This window comes from Mus caroli, unplaced genomic scaffold (assembly GCF_978045245.1).
Source record: "Mus caroli unplaced genomic scaffold, Mus_caroli_1 scaffold_1, whole genome shotgun sequence".
Lineage (NCBI taxonomy): Eukaryota > Metazoa > Chordata > Mammalia > Rodentia > Muridae > Mus > Mus caroli.
In genome coordinates this window covers 84726903-84742905 of record NW_028227256.1, presented here as the reverse complement: position 1 = coordinate 84742905, position 16003 = coordinate 84726903, and the positions used below count along the sequence as shown (strand labels likewise).

Genomic DNA, 16003 nt, shown 5'->3' with positions numbered 1-16003 from the left:
TTCAGGGAATGCTGTGTGACCCTGAATATGGGCTTGTTCTTTCTGGGCCACCTTCTCTAGATCGCCATTCAGTTGATGGACGGCCAACCCAGCTCTAACATTATGTGTGTCTGGAGCATGGCTGTGGCTTTAGAGGCTGCCGGGAGATCAGGTCTGTTTCCGCTGCTTTTCCAGGCACTTGGCTCGTTCAGTTCTCCCTAACTGATACACACAGACATAGGTGTCTTCTTTGTTAAGTCTGCTCTGACAGAGGGTAACATGGCCTTCACAAGACCCTAATCTTGTCCACATCAAATGTCCTTCCAGGTTCCTTCTCTTCTCCCTCAGAGACAGTTCACCCCTTTACCTGAATCAGCATATCCTCCCAGGTCTTCTGGTTCCAGGTAAACTCAGTGTGCTCTACAGGAGAATATGCATGCTCTCATGGGCTGCTCCCTTCTGCTCCCCCCCACCCCACCCCGGGGTAAACATCCTTGCCCCAGCATCAGAAGCCCTCTGTGAATGAGCTCACCACATTCAGTATTTCCCTTCCCACACCCCCCAAGGTATGGGGTTCTTAAGGAGGTCTGTTCAGGTCCACCAGACCCCAGGTTCCTGTGATCCAAGGCAGGTGACTAGTGAGTGTCCCAGCATGCACACAGAGCGGGCACTTCACCTTCCAGGTACTGGACTAGCAGGGGGATCTCCTGCTCCCACATGTCAGCCATGGAAGGAGCAATGCTCTGGCTGAGGGTCCGCAGGAGGTTGAGCATGGCAATCCCCCGGCCTTCTCCTTTATAGGGTGATGACATCAGCACCTGGAGGGCCCCAGGGAGTCAGTGAGCAGGGGCCAGGCTTCTGCTCCCTATCTGGGAGTCCACCATCTTCATTATAAAGAGGAAAGTGAGCGGGGTATATGGTTTTCAAACAAAGCCCAAAGGTTTTCAGCATAGAAAGGCCTATAGGGGACTCTGCAGGCAGGAAGGAGATGAGAGGCCAGACCTGGGTTCCTTTCTGACCCTGAGACTCAATGGAGCATTGGTTGGTGCCCACAGGACTGAGCCTACCTGGGGCCATGATTGGTGTTCTGGTGGTGTTTTATGGCACAGGAATCTGAGAGCAGATCCTGGCCAGGTTCCCAGACATCTGAGCACACTGTCCCTGACATATCTTCCCAAGAAGGACAACACAGACCTCCGGACTCTATTCTGCCCAATATCCAGCTTCCTCCCTGCATCCCAGGTCCCTCTGGAGCATGGAGAACGAAGAGTTCAGGGAAGAGGTGTCACTGTGAATGACATGCTCCAGGCCATGGTATGTCAGCCACTCACCAGGAGACGGGCCAGCAGCTTCTGGGGTGCAGGCAGGTCCACTGAGGAAGGAAAAAGAACCCCAGATAAGGGTGCCTGGCCCATTTCAAGACATGTTCTATAACCCCCAAGGGAGACACTTTGAAGATCATTTTCCAGAATTATTACAATTACCCCAGATAAATAATCTTCCAAAGGGAGTTTCTCATGAAGAACCTCACTGGCTCCTTCCAAAAAGAAGGGAGAACTTTGCTCATGAGCCAGGCTCACAGATGATGTGTTTTAGGTTTTGGATGTTTATTTTTGAATGGATCTGCCAGGGCAATGTCTCCTATTATAAACCTTGGCCTCTCTTCTACTGGGAATGATTTAATTCCCTACCCTGGCTCCCTCCTGTCCAGTCGCTATATGCCTTGGGAACCAGTAAGCCCTTGAAAAACAATGGCACTCAGGTGGATAGGCAAGGGAGAGGGCAGGGCTGCTGAGAAGCTGCAGGTGTGGAGACCCAGGAGTGGACTCAACATTCAGAGTTGAAGGGTCACATTGAAATGGATTCACTTAAGCTTCTTAGCTTGAACTCAGACACAGGCCCTGTGTCATCCTTGGATAGGAACGACCCTCCTGAATCACCCTACCCGCTGTCTGTCATGCCTGACCTTGGGAAGCCCCAGCGGCTATGAGAGTATCCCCTTGGGACCGGACATAGCAGAGAAGGAGAACAGTGACATGATGCAGATGAACGTGGTCACTTGAGAGCCTGTGTTGACTGTGCCGGCCCTGAGTGGACCACAGTAGTCAGCTGACAGAGAATTGGACAGAAGAATGCTACAGTTCCTCTAGATGGCTCAGAGAAGCTGGGCAAGGCAAAGACCCAGAAAGGCCACAGCTATAGCTAGGGTCAGGAGCCCCCTCCCTGCCCTGCCCATAATGATGAATGGGCCACCAGGAGGAAGTCTGCAGGCTTTTAACCCCTCTCTAGACACAACAGGGAGGATTCTAGATGTTTCTTGGAGAAGGGGAAATTTGGTTGATCAGGACCCCGTGACAAGGGTGACTGGGAGCCGTTTCACCTGCTTGTCCCCACCAGTTGACCCAGGGATGCCACCCACCATGCTTGCTCTTTCCAGCTATTCCAGCCTCCGTGTCTTTGCCATGAATTTGGTTCTCGGCCAGGTTCGTGAGGCTGATGCAGATGGGGGTCAGCGCCTCGGTGTAGTCTGTCTCCATGATGTAGCACAGGAGCCTCACCCAGAACTCCTGGGACAGGAACGGGGAGGGGAGGGCCCAGGACCAGTTAGAGGTGTCCTATGCTGCTCCCCAACCCCCATCCAGTATTGTCCAGGCTTCACCCACAGTGTGGACTCTACCTGGCATCCCCAAAGCTATCCCAAATACTCACCCGACTTTCCTGCCCACCCTGGATGTTTTTCAGGGGCATCCAGATGGCTTCCATGCAGCCCTGCTAGCCATGTATCCACTCTATATCCTGTACATCCTCTAACCAGGGCCTCCCTCTGGGTCCCAGGAGCCTCTGAGTCACAAACTAGTCCAGTAATCCAGGGGTGCCTGACGGTTGTGATGCTCCCGTGTATTTGTCAACTTGGCCAAACAAGCATACCCTCTTATTAAACCAAATGCTGGTCCAGCATTGCTGTGCACACATCACACAGCTGTGACAAAACTCACAATCCGTAAAGAAGATTGCCCTCGAGTCCAGGCAGCCAAGAGGCCCAAAGAGCACAATACCTCAGAAGAAGAAATTTTGTCCCAAAACAACACTTTTCTCTGCAGCCCTACAACTCAGGCTTGTGCCCTACAGCCTCTAACCCTCATCTCCAGTTTCCACTAGATAGGAGGCATCCCATCCAGCCTACAGCTTTATGGTCAGTCACTCATTCCTTCTTGGTGATGTTATGACATTTTTTTCCCTGCCTCGTTCCTATGTTTCTTCTCTTCCCATTAAAATGAGGTACAGTGATTTATCCTATAACCTGGGGCCCTTGAGGTCATATAGAGTCCTCCTAGCTCAACTTACTGAACTGTAGAATGCCCTCCCCAAGAGAAACATTCACACACATGCTTCAGGCAAATAAGATGACTGCAACTTATTAAGACACACTGCGGGGTTCAGAGGTGGAGAACACCTAGGTTCCTCCACCAGCCTTCAGAATGCAGCCAGGAGCCATCATCAGGGCAATGGCCCGCTGGGTGTGGAGTGACTCACATTGGTCATGCCGCTGATAGAAGAAGTTATGATCTTTACAGTATCCATGGTTACTTTGTGAACCATCTTCTCTTCCAAATCCCTCTGATAAAAGCATTCCCGGCGATTTGTCTAAGAAGACAGAACCAGGGCAATCCTTCAGGCAGGGGCTTGCCAAGATCTCAAGAGTGGTCTCCCTCCTCCCCAGGGGGCTCCCTGCCCAGACACTGGGTCCTAGGATGGGCCATACTTGCAGGGTAACCATGAACCTATACAGGTCCAAACAGGTTCTCAGTGCATTGTTCTTTGCTTAGCACTTAGTAATCCATTTCTAAAGTGGAGCTGCCCCGTGGGATTGGCGCTGGAGCCACTCACCAGCTTGTAGGTAGATAAGGTGAGCTGGACAGACACATATTTCAGACCCCAGCCTTTGATCTTTTCCTGGAAGCCTGACAGAACCAGCTGGCCAATGATTCGCAGAATTGCCATCCGTACCTGTGGGGACAGGGTAGGGACAGCTTGGGGGAGGGGGGGGAAGGGGGGGCTTTAGCATGGATATTTACATCTAACGATCTTGTGGCTTGAAACGCCTGGGAACTGCTGGTGCTCTTGGCTCCGAGAGATTTCAGGGGCTACCTGGCTACTCTCCACTTTGCCCATCGCTGCTTGCTGCACAGTGGAACATCATTCTGCAGCGTTGTCACCTGAGTGTCTCAGTTGGGCCCTTTATAGACATCTTCATTCCATTCTAACATTGGTTACATGGTCATAACAGCCTTGGTGCGGAAGCCTATATTAATATTTCCCCCTCTGGTCTCCCTCAGGTATACAGTAAAACGTAGGGGTGGGACCCAAAACGAGTCATGTTTCTTATGTCTTCGTGGCTCTATCTAAACGCCCTGCCCCATGTTCGCCAGAGCATCTCTGACCATCCCTTCCCTGACACTCTTTCGCAGCATTCCAAGCTAGCTGCAGCGCAGGCCTGTGGTATTCAGCTAGCTGAGGGTGTGCCCAGGAATGTGTCTTCCCGTCACTTTTCTCACAAGTAGTAAGATCACTAGACAGACCCTGTGTGGACAGCAGCCTTTCTTCCCTGTAAGGTAGAATCGGAGCACACTGCTTTGAAAGTCCCTGGTCTCAGTGACAGCGCTGCAGCTGGCACTGGCTCAACTTTGCTTTACTGAGGTCCACTATTCCATTCTCCACCCCTTAACCCTTAGCTACCCCGGCAGGGTCCCCTTCCTGTTACCTTGGACCGAGTGTCAGAGAGAGTGTTCTTGACGACCCGGATGGCTAGGTAGATGGTCTTGATATTCATTTTGGGGTCTGAAAGAGACAGACCAGCCTGAGAAACTGTGGCTCAAGAAGACACCGGGTTGCTTGTCCCTGACACATCCCATTCAGCTCCCTTCCACAGACCACAGGCTCAGAGTAACTTCCTTAGGACCCTCGCCGGTAGGCTCCCCCTGAGCACAGTAGCCAGTTTCTTGTGGCTCCTGGCTAGGAAGAAGCAAGGAACTGCTCACAGACTGGATCCAGCTAAATCCAAACAATTTGTGTAGTCTTGGTTTGTTTGGTTACTTACTTATTTTTATTTTTAAGTGTATGAGTGGTTTGCCTGGATAAATGTCCACATACACGCCAGGCATGTACCTGGTACCTACAAAGGTTAAGAGAAGGTGTTGAGGGCAAATGTTAAGTTTGTGGACCTAGGGTTGTGTCTGCAAGGTTACGGCCAGCCTTACAACCAGCCTCCAACAGTTGGAGGTCAGCAGCAGGATTCAGGCTGACTGTGAAAGGCAAGCCCAGAGGGCAGAGGTATGGAGGGGCCGGGGTACTGGTTAAATTCAAGGCTGAGAAATATGAAGCAATCAAGAGACTTGGCCACCCAACAGTGACTACTAGAATAGGATGGAAGCCAGGTAGGAACTTCACTGTCTCCCTCATGGTGCCTGTCCACTGCAGCTGGCTCACCATCTGCGCTCACTACTGCCCTGATCAGGGCCAGTGTCCCCACACGGACAGCCTCTTTGCTCATCTCCACCTGGCTGAAGAAGAACTTCATCAGCTCCTTGGGGTAGGAGCGGGCTGCAGGGCAGAAGGAGCAGCACATCAGTCAAGGCTGGCAGGCTCTGCCTCCACGCCTGCACTGGGCAAGGGGTTGAGCCTCCCCAGGTCCCTGCAGACCTCACCCAGGGCTATGAAGCAGTGCACGATCTCCATTAGGTTCTGACTGCTGAACTGCTGTTGGGCTGGGGCCTTGGAGCACACCTAAGGAGTAATGCATAGGGAGGGTGAGGAGCTCACAGGCCACAGGCCATGTGGACAGTCCAGCCCTATGCCTGCATGCCAGTGGGATGCAGTGGGGGGAGGGGAAAACATGCCCCGAGGCAGTTTCCTGCTGATTGCCTGGGGGATGCCCTCAACTGGCCTCACCTGGACGTGCAGCTCTGTGAAAATGGGGTGTAGCAGCATCGGGGGGATAGGGGTGTTGGTGGTAACCGATGCTTCTAGAATCTGCCTCAAGACCTGCAGAAGGGATGGGCAGAAGGCTGCAGGTGAGGTGACTGCTCTACCCCTGGTTTCTTGCTACTCAGCAGGCCATTGTGTGATGGTACAGGTTCCCTGGTCCCACCCCAACCCCACACCAGCTGGCTGGGTGTAGAGGCTCGGTTTTCTACAAGATGGACTTGATCCAAGCCTGTATTTCCACCTTCCCTGGATGACTTGTGTGCCTGATAAACTTGGAGAGTGTGCTGGGGGCCACTGAGAAGGTCATTTCTTGTTCACCAGAGTAAGGGATGAATCCAAATCTAATCTTCATCCGCAACATATATGCAGGCAGCTCCCTAGTCCTGTACTGTTCATTTCTGCTCCTTATTTTTACAATAAAGGCCAATGCCCGGTGCATTTGCTTCATTTCAGTGTGCATCATCCGGGGCCAGGCCTACACTCAGAACCTGCAACATCTCCACCTCACACATCAGAGGGTGTGGAGGCCCCTAACCTATTCCACCCAGAGCTCCAGACTATATCCTTTTACTTAGACATAAAAATCTCTTTGGGTATAACTGCTCAAGGGTCCAAACACCCCATGGTTCTTAGTTACAGTGACCTAAGCAAAACCATAGCTTCCCTGGGGCCTCCTGGACCCTTTGAGATCCTTCTACCTGGAATGACAGCTTATTTCCATAGTGCCAGGGTCGGGTGTAGGGTACAGATGTAGGGCCTGCAGGCACCTGAAGATTCTTGAGGATCAGAGTTTCCTGAGTCTGGCCCTCACCTGTGTGACAAAGAGAGCCTCCAGGCCACCCTGGAACTCAGCCAGCAGCAGGGGGATATAGTCATACACCTGCTCCCTCAGGTCGTCATTAGGCAGGAGAAGGCTCAGCATGGGCCTGAGAGACTTGATGACTCCCAGTTTCACCTGTGTAGGAAGTGAAGTTTCCAGCACCCCAGCAGGACCAGGGTCTTAGCGACTCAAGCACTCTCCGGCATCATACAGATGGGGTACTATAGATAGTGTCCAGGCTTCCCCCTAAAGCCCCCACCATGGTTAGTGCAGTGGGGTCAGACTACCTTGATGTGAGTTCTGCCTGTAAATCAAGTGGCTGTGGGCAAGTGCATAAAACAAAACAAAACAAAACAACCCTTCTGTGCCTCAGTTCCCTTGTTCGTAAAGTGGTCCTGCCTTACGGAGTTGGTATGAGCACAATGTTCACAATCAGGATATCCAGGGAGGATCTGGAGTGGGACAGGTGCCTTCCAGTCCCAAAACCTCATCTGAAAGCTCTCTGTGGGCCTTTGCCCTTGACACAAGCCTCCTTTCCCGGCTCCATCCAGCATTCACAGAGTCCTAGGGTCTCAGGGCTCCAGGAACAAGGCTGAACCCAGAAGCTTTGCAGCATCTTCTGGGAAGTGTAACCCAGAGAATACAGAGACCTCCGAGCACCGCTAGTCTCACCTCAAGGTCCTGGTGGCGCAGCCACACGGTCACGAAGTATCGGTACATTGGGAAGAGCTTCACAGCAAACTGGTCCTCCGTCATCACGGGATACAGGCTGTCCTCCAGGTGCCTCAGGTAAAACTGCACCGTCTCACAGAACGTCTCCATGGCTGCCAGCAGCAGGACAGGCAGGAGGGGCCAGAGGGGCCAGAGGGGCCAGGGTTGGAGCCAATCCTTCCTGGTATTCTTGGGGTTACTGGGTCTCCTCCTCTCTGCTCTGTTGGCTGTTTGCAGCCCCCTGATTCCATGTGAGCACTGAGCACACAGGTATGTCTAAGCCCCTCCTCTTGGGGATGCAGGATCAGAGCGGGACCACAATCTGGAGATTCCAGTTAGGACAGCAACAAACACAACCTCTTTTCCTTAGGCATCTGGGTTTGGGGACCCAAATTAGTGTCAAATAACCAAATCACAGGGCCAGATGTTCAGATGTAAATAGCCTCCAAGGACTTTGCTGAGACAAGCCCAACAGAGAATATGTTCACTGCCCTTTCCTTCCTGCAACTGTCTCTCACCTTTCTCTGAAAGTACAGAACAAGCTACACAGAGTCACAGATATGACCATGGTCTTCTAAAATGTACCCACATACCCCCAAGGCGGCAGATCACAGGCTATACTGGTTAGCTTTTAAACATAAACCAGAGTCATCTGAGAAGAGGGAACCTCAATTGATCAAACACCTCCATCAGACTGGCCTGGAGGCAAGTGTATGGGGCATTTTCTTGATCAGCAATTGATGTGGGAGGACTCAGCCCACTGTGGATGGTGTCACCCCTGGGCAGGTAGTCCTTAGCTGTATAAGAAAGTAGGCTACGGTAACTCATGAGGGACAAACTAGTGAGCAGCTTTCCTTGGTCTCTGCTTTAGTTTCTGCTTCCATGTCCCTTTATGCTGGATGTCAAGTTGTAAGCTAAAGTAAACTCTTTCCTCCCCAAGTAGTTTTTGGCTATGGTGTTTATCAAAGCATCAGAAACCCTAACTAGGGTGTGAACCAAACAAACTAAGAGACTGAGCAAAGCAACCACTGGGACGCAAACCTCTCATTCAACAAACCCTTATTCCCCTCCTTACCCCCTTTCTCCCTTTGGTTAAGGCTTGACCCACAGGCCCAAGTGAGACACGCACCACTACAGATCACCTGGCGCATCTTGGCTTCGTTGGCAAGTCTCAACATCGTGAATATGGTAGCCAGGGTGATGCCCATGTAGGGCATGAATTCAAACACTGTAGGACATCAAGAGGCCACAGGGAATCAGGGAGAGGGTTGAGAGAGTGACCCTACCGCCCACCACCTTAATACTCAGGTGTCTACCAGGAAACCCTTTGCCACCAATAATATGGCAGGGAATAGGTTGAGATGCCACATGTTTAAAAAGGGTGAACTGAAAAGAAGAGAAGGTGGAGGATGTGAGAGGGAGCAGGGAATCGAGGAGCTACAGAGGAGTGGAGGGACAGAGAGCCACAGGACAGGGAGAAGGCTGATGTAGAAAGAAAGGGAGGGAGGGTCCTGGCCAGGGAGCATGTCTGCTCAAGGGCATATGTGTGACTCTTGAAGAAGATTCGGTGTTCTCTATTCTTGGATGGAGAAAGACAGCAGACAGGACTCACAGACATGAGAGAATCCCATAGGAGACTTCCAGAGTCTAGGTCTATCCTTCTTTCCAAACCTGGCACCTCCACTCAAGCTGAGAGCACCCCTCCACATTTCCTCAGATTCTAGACTCACAGTGAGTTTCTAATGATGAACTAATTCTCTCCTTCACTCAGAGCCCCAGCAAGCCCCATCAACCAGGATCCATTCCCTGCTGTGCACTACCTACTAAACCTGCCCCAGCCCTCCTCCATCTACACAGTGTTCAGAATTGCCTTCCTAGAACTGGAATTCCATCAGACAACTGCCCCTTAGAAATCTCTACTAGCTTCCTGCACCTTAAATGAAGTCCTGGGATTGCTGATCCCAGTCTGCCTCCCTCACCTAATTCCCATCTCCAGCCACAGGAACCTCTTGGATCTTCAGATAAATCAAGCACATTCCTGCCCCAGTGCCTTTGCATATGGTATTCTCAAGTGGGATTTTTTTTTAAATTCCATCAAGCTCTCTGCACACACACCTTCCTCCCAAGTCTCAGCTAGAACGCAGCTGTCTCACTAGGAGCCCTTCCCATAGCTGTTCTCACACAGTCATCTCGGCCATCCTCTTCATAGCTGTCATCTCCTAAGCATCTGTTTCCCTCTTTCCTTGTTTATGGTCCCTACAGAAGCCAGGAACTACATGGGTTTTTCTCACCACTGGGTCCCAGCACCCAGCACAGGCTCATGGGGTAAGAGTTCCATAGGCTTTTGCAGGTGGAAAGAAGGAGTAGAAAATGAGCAGAGAAACAGCGGGGGAGAAACAAAACGGAGTAGGGGTGAGTGGGGAGATAAAAGTGAAGAGAGGAGACAGACAGTCAGACAGAGAGAAAGCGAATCAGAAACACAATAAAAGGGAATCTGAGTGGTAAGGACTAGGCACAGAGGGGATGTCACAGAGAAAGAGAGAGAAATGCAATGGGTGGGGCCAGAAACAGAGGTAAACTGAGTGACAGAAGAGCAAGAGGCCAGCTCAATCTGGCCAGGAACTGGGGTTAAGATCTCAGACCCCTACCATTGCCATTGGCCAGCTTGGCCAGAGTGACAATGACAAACTCGTCAGTGAGGTTGAGAGGCTTGAGATGATGCTGCAGTTCATACATGACCAAGCTGAAGTGGTTTCGGGACAGAGCCACCAGAGTCTCACTGGCCACCTCGGCGGTCTCAAAATCCTCCGTCTGCAGGGAACAAGAAAGGCACCGCTAGCCCTCTCCTTGTTTGATCAGGCTCAGTCTGCCTCAGTTTCATGAGACAGCCTGGGCCAGGCTCAACTGCAGTCCAGCTCCTGGGTCTGCAGAAGGAAGGCATGGTGGAATCTACCTCTGTGATATCCCGCATCTGCTTGGAGGCAATGGCCACCAGCCTTTGTATACAGTGCTCCTCCATCTCCCCTTCCTGCTGGATGATCTCCTGCATGATGTTGTAGATGTTCATTTTGCGCTGGGTAGAAATCTAGGAGCAAGCATGGCAGGTGGCAGCAGGGGTGGGGCTTTTCCCCAGTACCACCCCCATCTCCATTCCCCAACATCTTGTCTCAGGTCTCCTCCATCTTCAGCCCTTCCCAATTCTGTGCACTCACCCAACACTCCCCATCCCTAGTGTCCCCGTCCCTAGTGTCCCCATCCCTAGAACTTGAAAGTCTTTTCTCTTGGCTCAGTCAACGGTCAGTGAGGAAGGTGTCATTTGGTCAACACACAAGGTCCTTCACACACTAAATAGTGTCAGGCTTGAGAGCCCAAGAGGCAAGGACTCAGGCAGGAAACAGCTTCTATGTGGGCAGCACTTAGTACCAAATAAGGTGTCCTGGTTTAGGATGGAGTTGGGCAGATGGCTTGTGTGCTCAAGGCCATATCTGGATAGTTACATTTGAGAATGATTCTTACTATGTGCATGAGTGCATATGTGCATGTGTGTGTGCATGCAGATGGAGGTCAGAGGATAGCCTGAGGGGCTGTTCCTTAAATGCTGCTCACCTTGGGTTGTTTGGTTTTGCTTTTGTTTTTTTTATTAGACGGTGTCTCTCACTGGCCTGGAACATGCCAGATAGACTGGGCTGGTTCCTCCATCCAGACCCATGAATCCTCCTGTCTCTGCCTCCTGATTGCTGGGATTACAAGTGCACACTACCAGGCTTAGCATTTTTACGTGGGTTCTGAGGATTTACGTGGATCCTTGGGCTTGCAAGGCAAGCATGTTACTGACTGGGCTATTCAGTCATGCGTGACTTTACATGGAGCATCATGAGTCTAGGCTTTGAACTCTGAACACAGAGGAACTGTGAGACCATAGTAACTGTTCAGTAAGGACTTCATGGCACTAGTGGCACTAGACCAAGTTCTCAGCCTTTATTGTTATCATTGCCCCTGAAGTAGCCTTTTTTTTTTTTTTTTTTTTTTTTGGTGTTTTCCTAAGTGTCCCTGCCACACAAACCTTAAAGCATAGTCAAAGACCAGCAAATAATCATGTTTTCTTTTTTGTACTTTCTGATGCCTTGAGGTCTGCAGATGAGCAATGCTGTAGAGCCTGCCCCTCCTGGTGGTAGCCAACTCCAAGAGATAGTTCACCATTTGCTTGTGTGAATGCTTTTTGAGGTAGAAAACAAAGTCTATTATAGACTGAATTGGATTCCCTCAAAGATCTATATGTTGATGTAAACCCCCTAAGTTGAATAGCATTTTGAGGGGGGCCTTTGGGAGGTAACTTGGACTTAATAATGTCAGAAGGGTGGGGCCCTGATCCACAGGGACTGGTAACTGTTTGGAAAAACTGGAGCTCCCTGTATCTGTCTCTCTGCATAAATCAGTGGTTCTCAAGCTTCCTAATGTTCTTAGGAACCCCTGAATACAGTTCCTCATGTTGTGGTGACTCCCAACCATAAAATTATTTTGTTGCTACCACACCCATAATTTTGCTACTGTTATGTAACTATTTGATATACAACCCTCAGAGGAGTCATGACCCACAGGTTGAGAATCACTGCCACAGAGGAAAAACCATGAAGATGGTGTCAGGGCAGCTGTCAGTAGGCCAGGAGGAGCCTTAACAGAAACAAGATCATTGGGCATCTTGACTTTGGCCTTTTAGGATGTAGAACCAAGAGGAAATACACATCTGGAGTTTTAGCCACACAGTTTATGACAACCTGAGCAGACTGCAATCCCAGTCAATCCTGAGACCAGTCCCCACCAACCAGGGGCCTCCCAATCCTACCACACCAGACACAAAATTGCCTCCCAAACAGATCACTCTAACCCCAACTAGCCCTGAGGAATATGAGTGCCTCTGGTGTCAGCCATCTCTGCATCTTGGCCCTTCACACTGTGTTCATGGTGACTGAAAAGGTGTGCTGAATGGTAGGTGGACTCCCAGGCATCTAAATGTATCTGGTCAAAGAGGAGGTCTGGCGGCTTAGTGTGTCCCTACCTCTGGCACCTGCAGGCAGCGGATGAGCGCGTTCATCACTACACAGGGATCCGTGGTAGCCTTCTCTGTGATTATCACTGAAGCCAAGGTCTTCCGCATGTCCAGGCCTGGCCCTGTGGTGTCTGTCTTTGCTGATTCACTGTCCATGATGTTTAGGAGGTTGGTGACTTGGAAGAATGTACCTGACACAAAGATGGTGTAGGTGTGGTGTTGAGTGGCCCAAGAGGGACCAGTGGTGTGGTGATGTGGTTGACTTCCTTACCATCATCCTCTGGCTCTAGAAGTGCCAGATGCTCTGCTTCCTCCAACATGTCTTCATTCAATTCAGTGGCTTCTTTCATTGTCTCCTCAAGCGCCTTCAAGATGGATGAGATTAATAAATACTCCATGTGACAACACTCCCTAAGATGACCTCCCAGGAGCTCACAACCTTTTTAAAACCCTTCCGTGTGGGTAGAATCTGTGACTCCATTTGAACCATTAAATAAGGTAAAAGGAACAGGATGTCCCCTTAGATGCAGTGCTTATAGGAATTCCCTCTCTTGAGTTGCTTGTGTTGTTGGCAAAGGTGATGGGAAATTACTTCCAGGATCACATTGTTCACATGGGGCTCTTCACAGACTAGAAAAAGACACTCTGCCATCACGGAGAGGAAAGACTAGTGATGTGTGCTGCCTATGGAGGGACCATGTGGTTTGAAACTGGGGTTCCCAGTCCTGTAACTACAGGAACTGAGTTGTGCCAACCGTCACATGCAGAGGAAAGGTTATTGAGTGCAAAAGAGAAAAGTAACATTGCCCACAACTTGGCTGCATCCTCTAAGACCATGAGCAGTGGGCCCAGGCAAGCCACACCCAGACTCCTGCCCATGTAGAAACTGAGATAGTGGGAACATTTTTAATCTACTAAGGCAGTTATACTTTGTCACACAGTAATAAACCAATATGCTTAGTAAAGACAATACCCTCCCTCTTCTCTAGGCATTACAAATTTGGGACTATGGAATTCAGCCATCTCACTAACTTCAATGGCTGTTCAATACCCAAAGTTTCTTAATAAAAGATGAACCAGAACAGATGTCCCTCTCAGAGGACCAAAGTTCCCCAGATACTTCCTCCCCCAGCCCCAGTTCCTCAACCCTCAACCCAGAATAGCACTTCAGAGGATTCCCAGGACCTGAACACTGGCCTTGTCACGAAGTCCTCGTCTGGGTAGAACAAAAAATGTTGGCTGAGGAAGATCACTGCTTTTTATCTAATATTCACCAAAGAAAATATGAACAATGGGAGGACCCAATGTCCACCACAGACACTCAGCCTCCTCCATGGTAATCCTCATGAGGAGCAGGACTCCTTGCATGGCTGGAGGTTTCATTAGAACCATCACAGTTATCTCCCAGACCCTTGGAACTTTGAGATCCAACTGCCTCCCCAAGGCACTCTCAACCAGAGCTCCAGGTACATTGAGCTGAAATTAAAGCTTCACATCAAGTCTCCACTAAATATTTCTATACCCAGAGGTGTGTGGTGATGTATGGTGGCCTGTTTGGGAAAAGGAAATCACTAGTGGGGGTTACAACCAAGGATCAAAGGGGTGGAGGTAGAGCCCAGTATAGAAAGGTGGAGTCAAGGCAGCTGAATGGAGGGAAGAGCATGGGATGGCGGTGAGGAGAGACCTCCTTCGTCACTAGGGCTACTCAACAGCCAGGTGAGGAAGTGTGTTCTAACAACTGGACCAGAAGCCAGGTGAAAAGGTGTGTTCTCACAACTGGACCAGAAACCAGGTGAGGAGGTGTGTTCTCACTGGGAGAGTCTCAGAAGATAAGGAATTTCAAAGACAGAGAAGAATAAGTATTCTTCCGTAAACCAAAGGTGGGCCTCAAAAGACCTCCTGATCACCTGTTGCTAAGAGATCTGGTCAAGATCAGCAGTTTGTACAACAAAAAGCATCGGTCTAAGGGACATCCTTCATGCATTTCAGGTTAACAGATTGACTCCGAGTCATATTGACCCACGGCTTCTTTATTAAAATTCCATTTTGAGTCTGCCCATCTTGCCAAGTGAGAGTTTGTACTGACTGATGGATACAATGTTTTGTTTTGTTTTGTTTTGTTTTGTTTTGTTTTGTTTTGTTTTGTTTTGTTTTGTTTTTGACAATTTGACATAAGCTAAGGTTGTCTGGGAAATGGGAACCTTAGCTGAGAAAATGCCTTCATCAGATTGGCCTGTTAGTAAGTCCGTGGGACATTCTCTCTCTCTCTCTCTTTTTTAATCTTTAAAAATTATCTATTTACACGTGTGGGTGTTTTGCCTGCGGGTTATATCTGTACAACATACAAAACTTGTACCCATGGAGCTCAGAAGAGGGCACTGGATCACCTGGAACTGAAATTAAAGATGGTTATGAGCCACTGTGTGAGTGCTGAGAATTGAACACAGGTCCACTTCAAGAGCAGCTAGTGCTCTTAACATTCACGTCATCTTTCCAGCACTGGGATAATTTCTTGATTCATGATCATGTTAGAATGCTTAGTCCACTGTGCCCAGTGCCACTCCTGGAAAAGTGGTCTTGGGTTATATGAAAAAGCAGACTGAGAAAACATGAGAGCAAGCCAGTGAGTAGCATTCCCCCGTGGCCTCTGCTTCAGTTCCTGTTTCTGGGTTCCTGCCTTGGCTTAACTGACTGTGATTGGAATGTATCAGCCAAATAAACTCTTTTCTTCCCAAGATGCTTTTGTTCATGATGTTTATTACATTGGAAAGCAACCCAGGACAGAGTTACTTCACCTCTACCTGCTTGCTTCTAACTCTTCACTCCATCCCATTTCTACTCCATGCAATTTAAAAGGTTAAAATATGAGTTTTGGGGCTGGACAGATGGCTCAGTGAGTGAACACTAGCTCCCTAAGAATAAGTGCCCTAGTTTGAACTCTAGCACCCACATAAAAAGCCAGTCATGACTCTGTGTGTTTTCATAATTTCAGATTTGGGGGTGGAGATGGATGACTCTTGGGAACTTGGTGACTGACTGCCATGGATCACCTCAGTTGGGTATGGGGATCCCTGGAATGAGGGTCCTTGAAGCTAGGTGGGTAAGGATTCGGTGATGACAAACAGAAACAAACACAGAGGCAGTTTGATTCTGGGAGTATTTTGCAGCTTTCAAGCAGGGGATTTTATACATTAAAAAACCAAACATTACATCTCTTAGAAACTATATCCAGTGAAACAATCACAGATACCAACAAAAATCATTTGGCACAGTAAAGCACAAAAATCATCCAAGCATTACAACTCTGAAACTATGTATTCAGTGAATCACAAACAGAACAGGTAACATCATTATAAATCATCAAAATATAACAATTCTAAAAGGATGTATTTAGTGGGGGCTATCATCCAAGGCTAGTGGCATATCTCCAGGAGCAGGTTAATAAATCTTTAACGGTCAGT

At 49.4% G+C, this 16003-nt stretch overlaps 1 protein-coding gene across 4 annotated transcripts in view; it reads right to left on the bottom strand.

Annotated features, from left to right (window-relative positions):
* The window catches only part of Mroh2a (maestro heat like repeat family member 2A), a 33299-nt gene extending 19363 nt beyond the window's left edge, over nucleotides 1-13936 (bottom strand). For 3 of the 4 annotated variants that reach the window (XM_021169104.2, XM_021169116.2, XM_085839274.1), the window contains exons 1-18: nucleotides 13740-13936; nucleotides 12814-12907; nucleotides 12552-12733; nucleotides 10449-10580; nucleotides 10144-10306; nucleotides 8625-8723; nucleotides 7457-7608; nucleotides 6776-6919; nucleotides 5929-6021; nucleotides 5685-5763; nucleotides 5467-5580; nucleotides 4742-4818; nucleotides 3868-3987; nucleotides 3514-3624; nucleotides 2399-2546; nucleotides 1311-1351; nucleotides 656-797; nucleotides 347-399 (exon numbers count right to left, since the gene is read on the bottom strand). In XM_021169104.2, coding sequence (XP_021024763.1) covers nucleotides 347-399; nucleotides 656-797; nucleotides 1311-1351; nucleotides 2399-2546; nucleotides 3514-3624; nucleotides 3868-3987; nucleotides 4742-4818; nucleotides 5467-5580; nucleotides 5685-5763; nucleotides 5929-6021; nucleotides 6776-6919; nucleotides 7457-7608; nucleotides 8625-8723; nucleotides 10144-10306; nucleotides 10449-10580; nucleotides 12552-12733; nucleotides 12814-12892 — 1929 coding nt within the window. In that variant the 5' untranslated portion in view covers nucleotides 12893-12907; nucleotides 13740-13936. Of the gene's footprint in view, nucleotides 1-346; nucleotides 400-655; nucleotides 798-1310; nucleotides 1352-2398; nucleotides 2547-3513; nucleotides 3625-3867; nucleotides 3988-4741; nucleotides 4819-5466; nucleotides 5581-5684; nucleotides 5764-5928; nucleotides 6022-6775; nucleotides 6920-7456; nucleotides 7609-8624; nucleotides 8724-10143; nucleotides 10307-10448; nucleotides 10581-12551; nucleotides 12734-12813; nucleotides 12908-13727 lie in introns of all 4 variants that reach the window. The other variant, XM_085839271.1, reaches the window with a different exon arrangement.
* Nucleotides 13937-16003: the final 2067 nt, after the last annotated feature.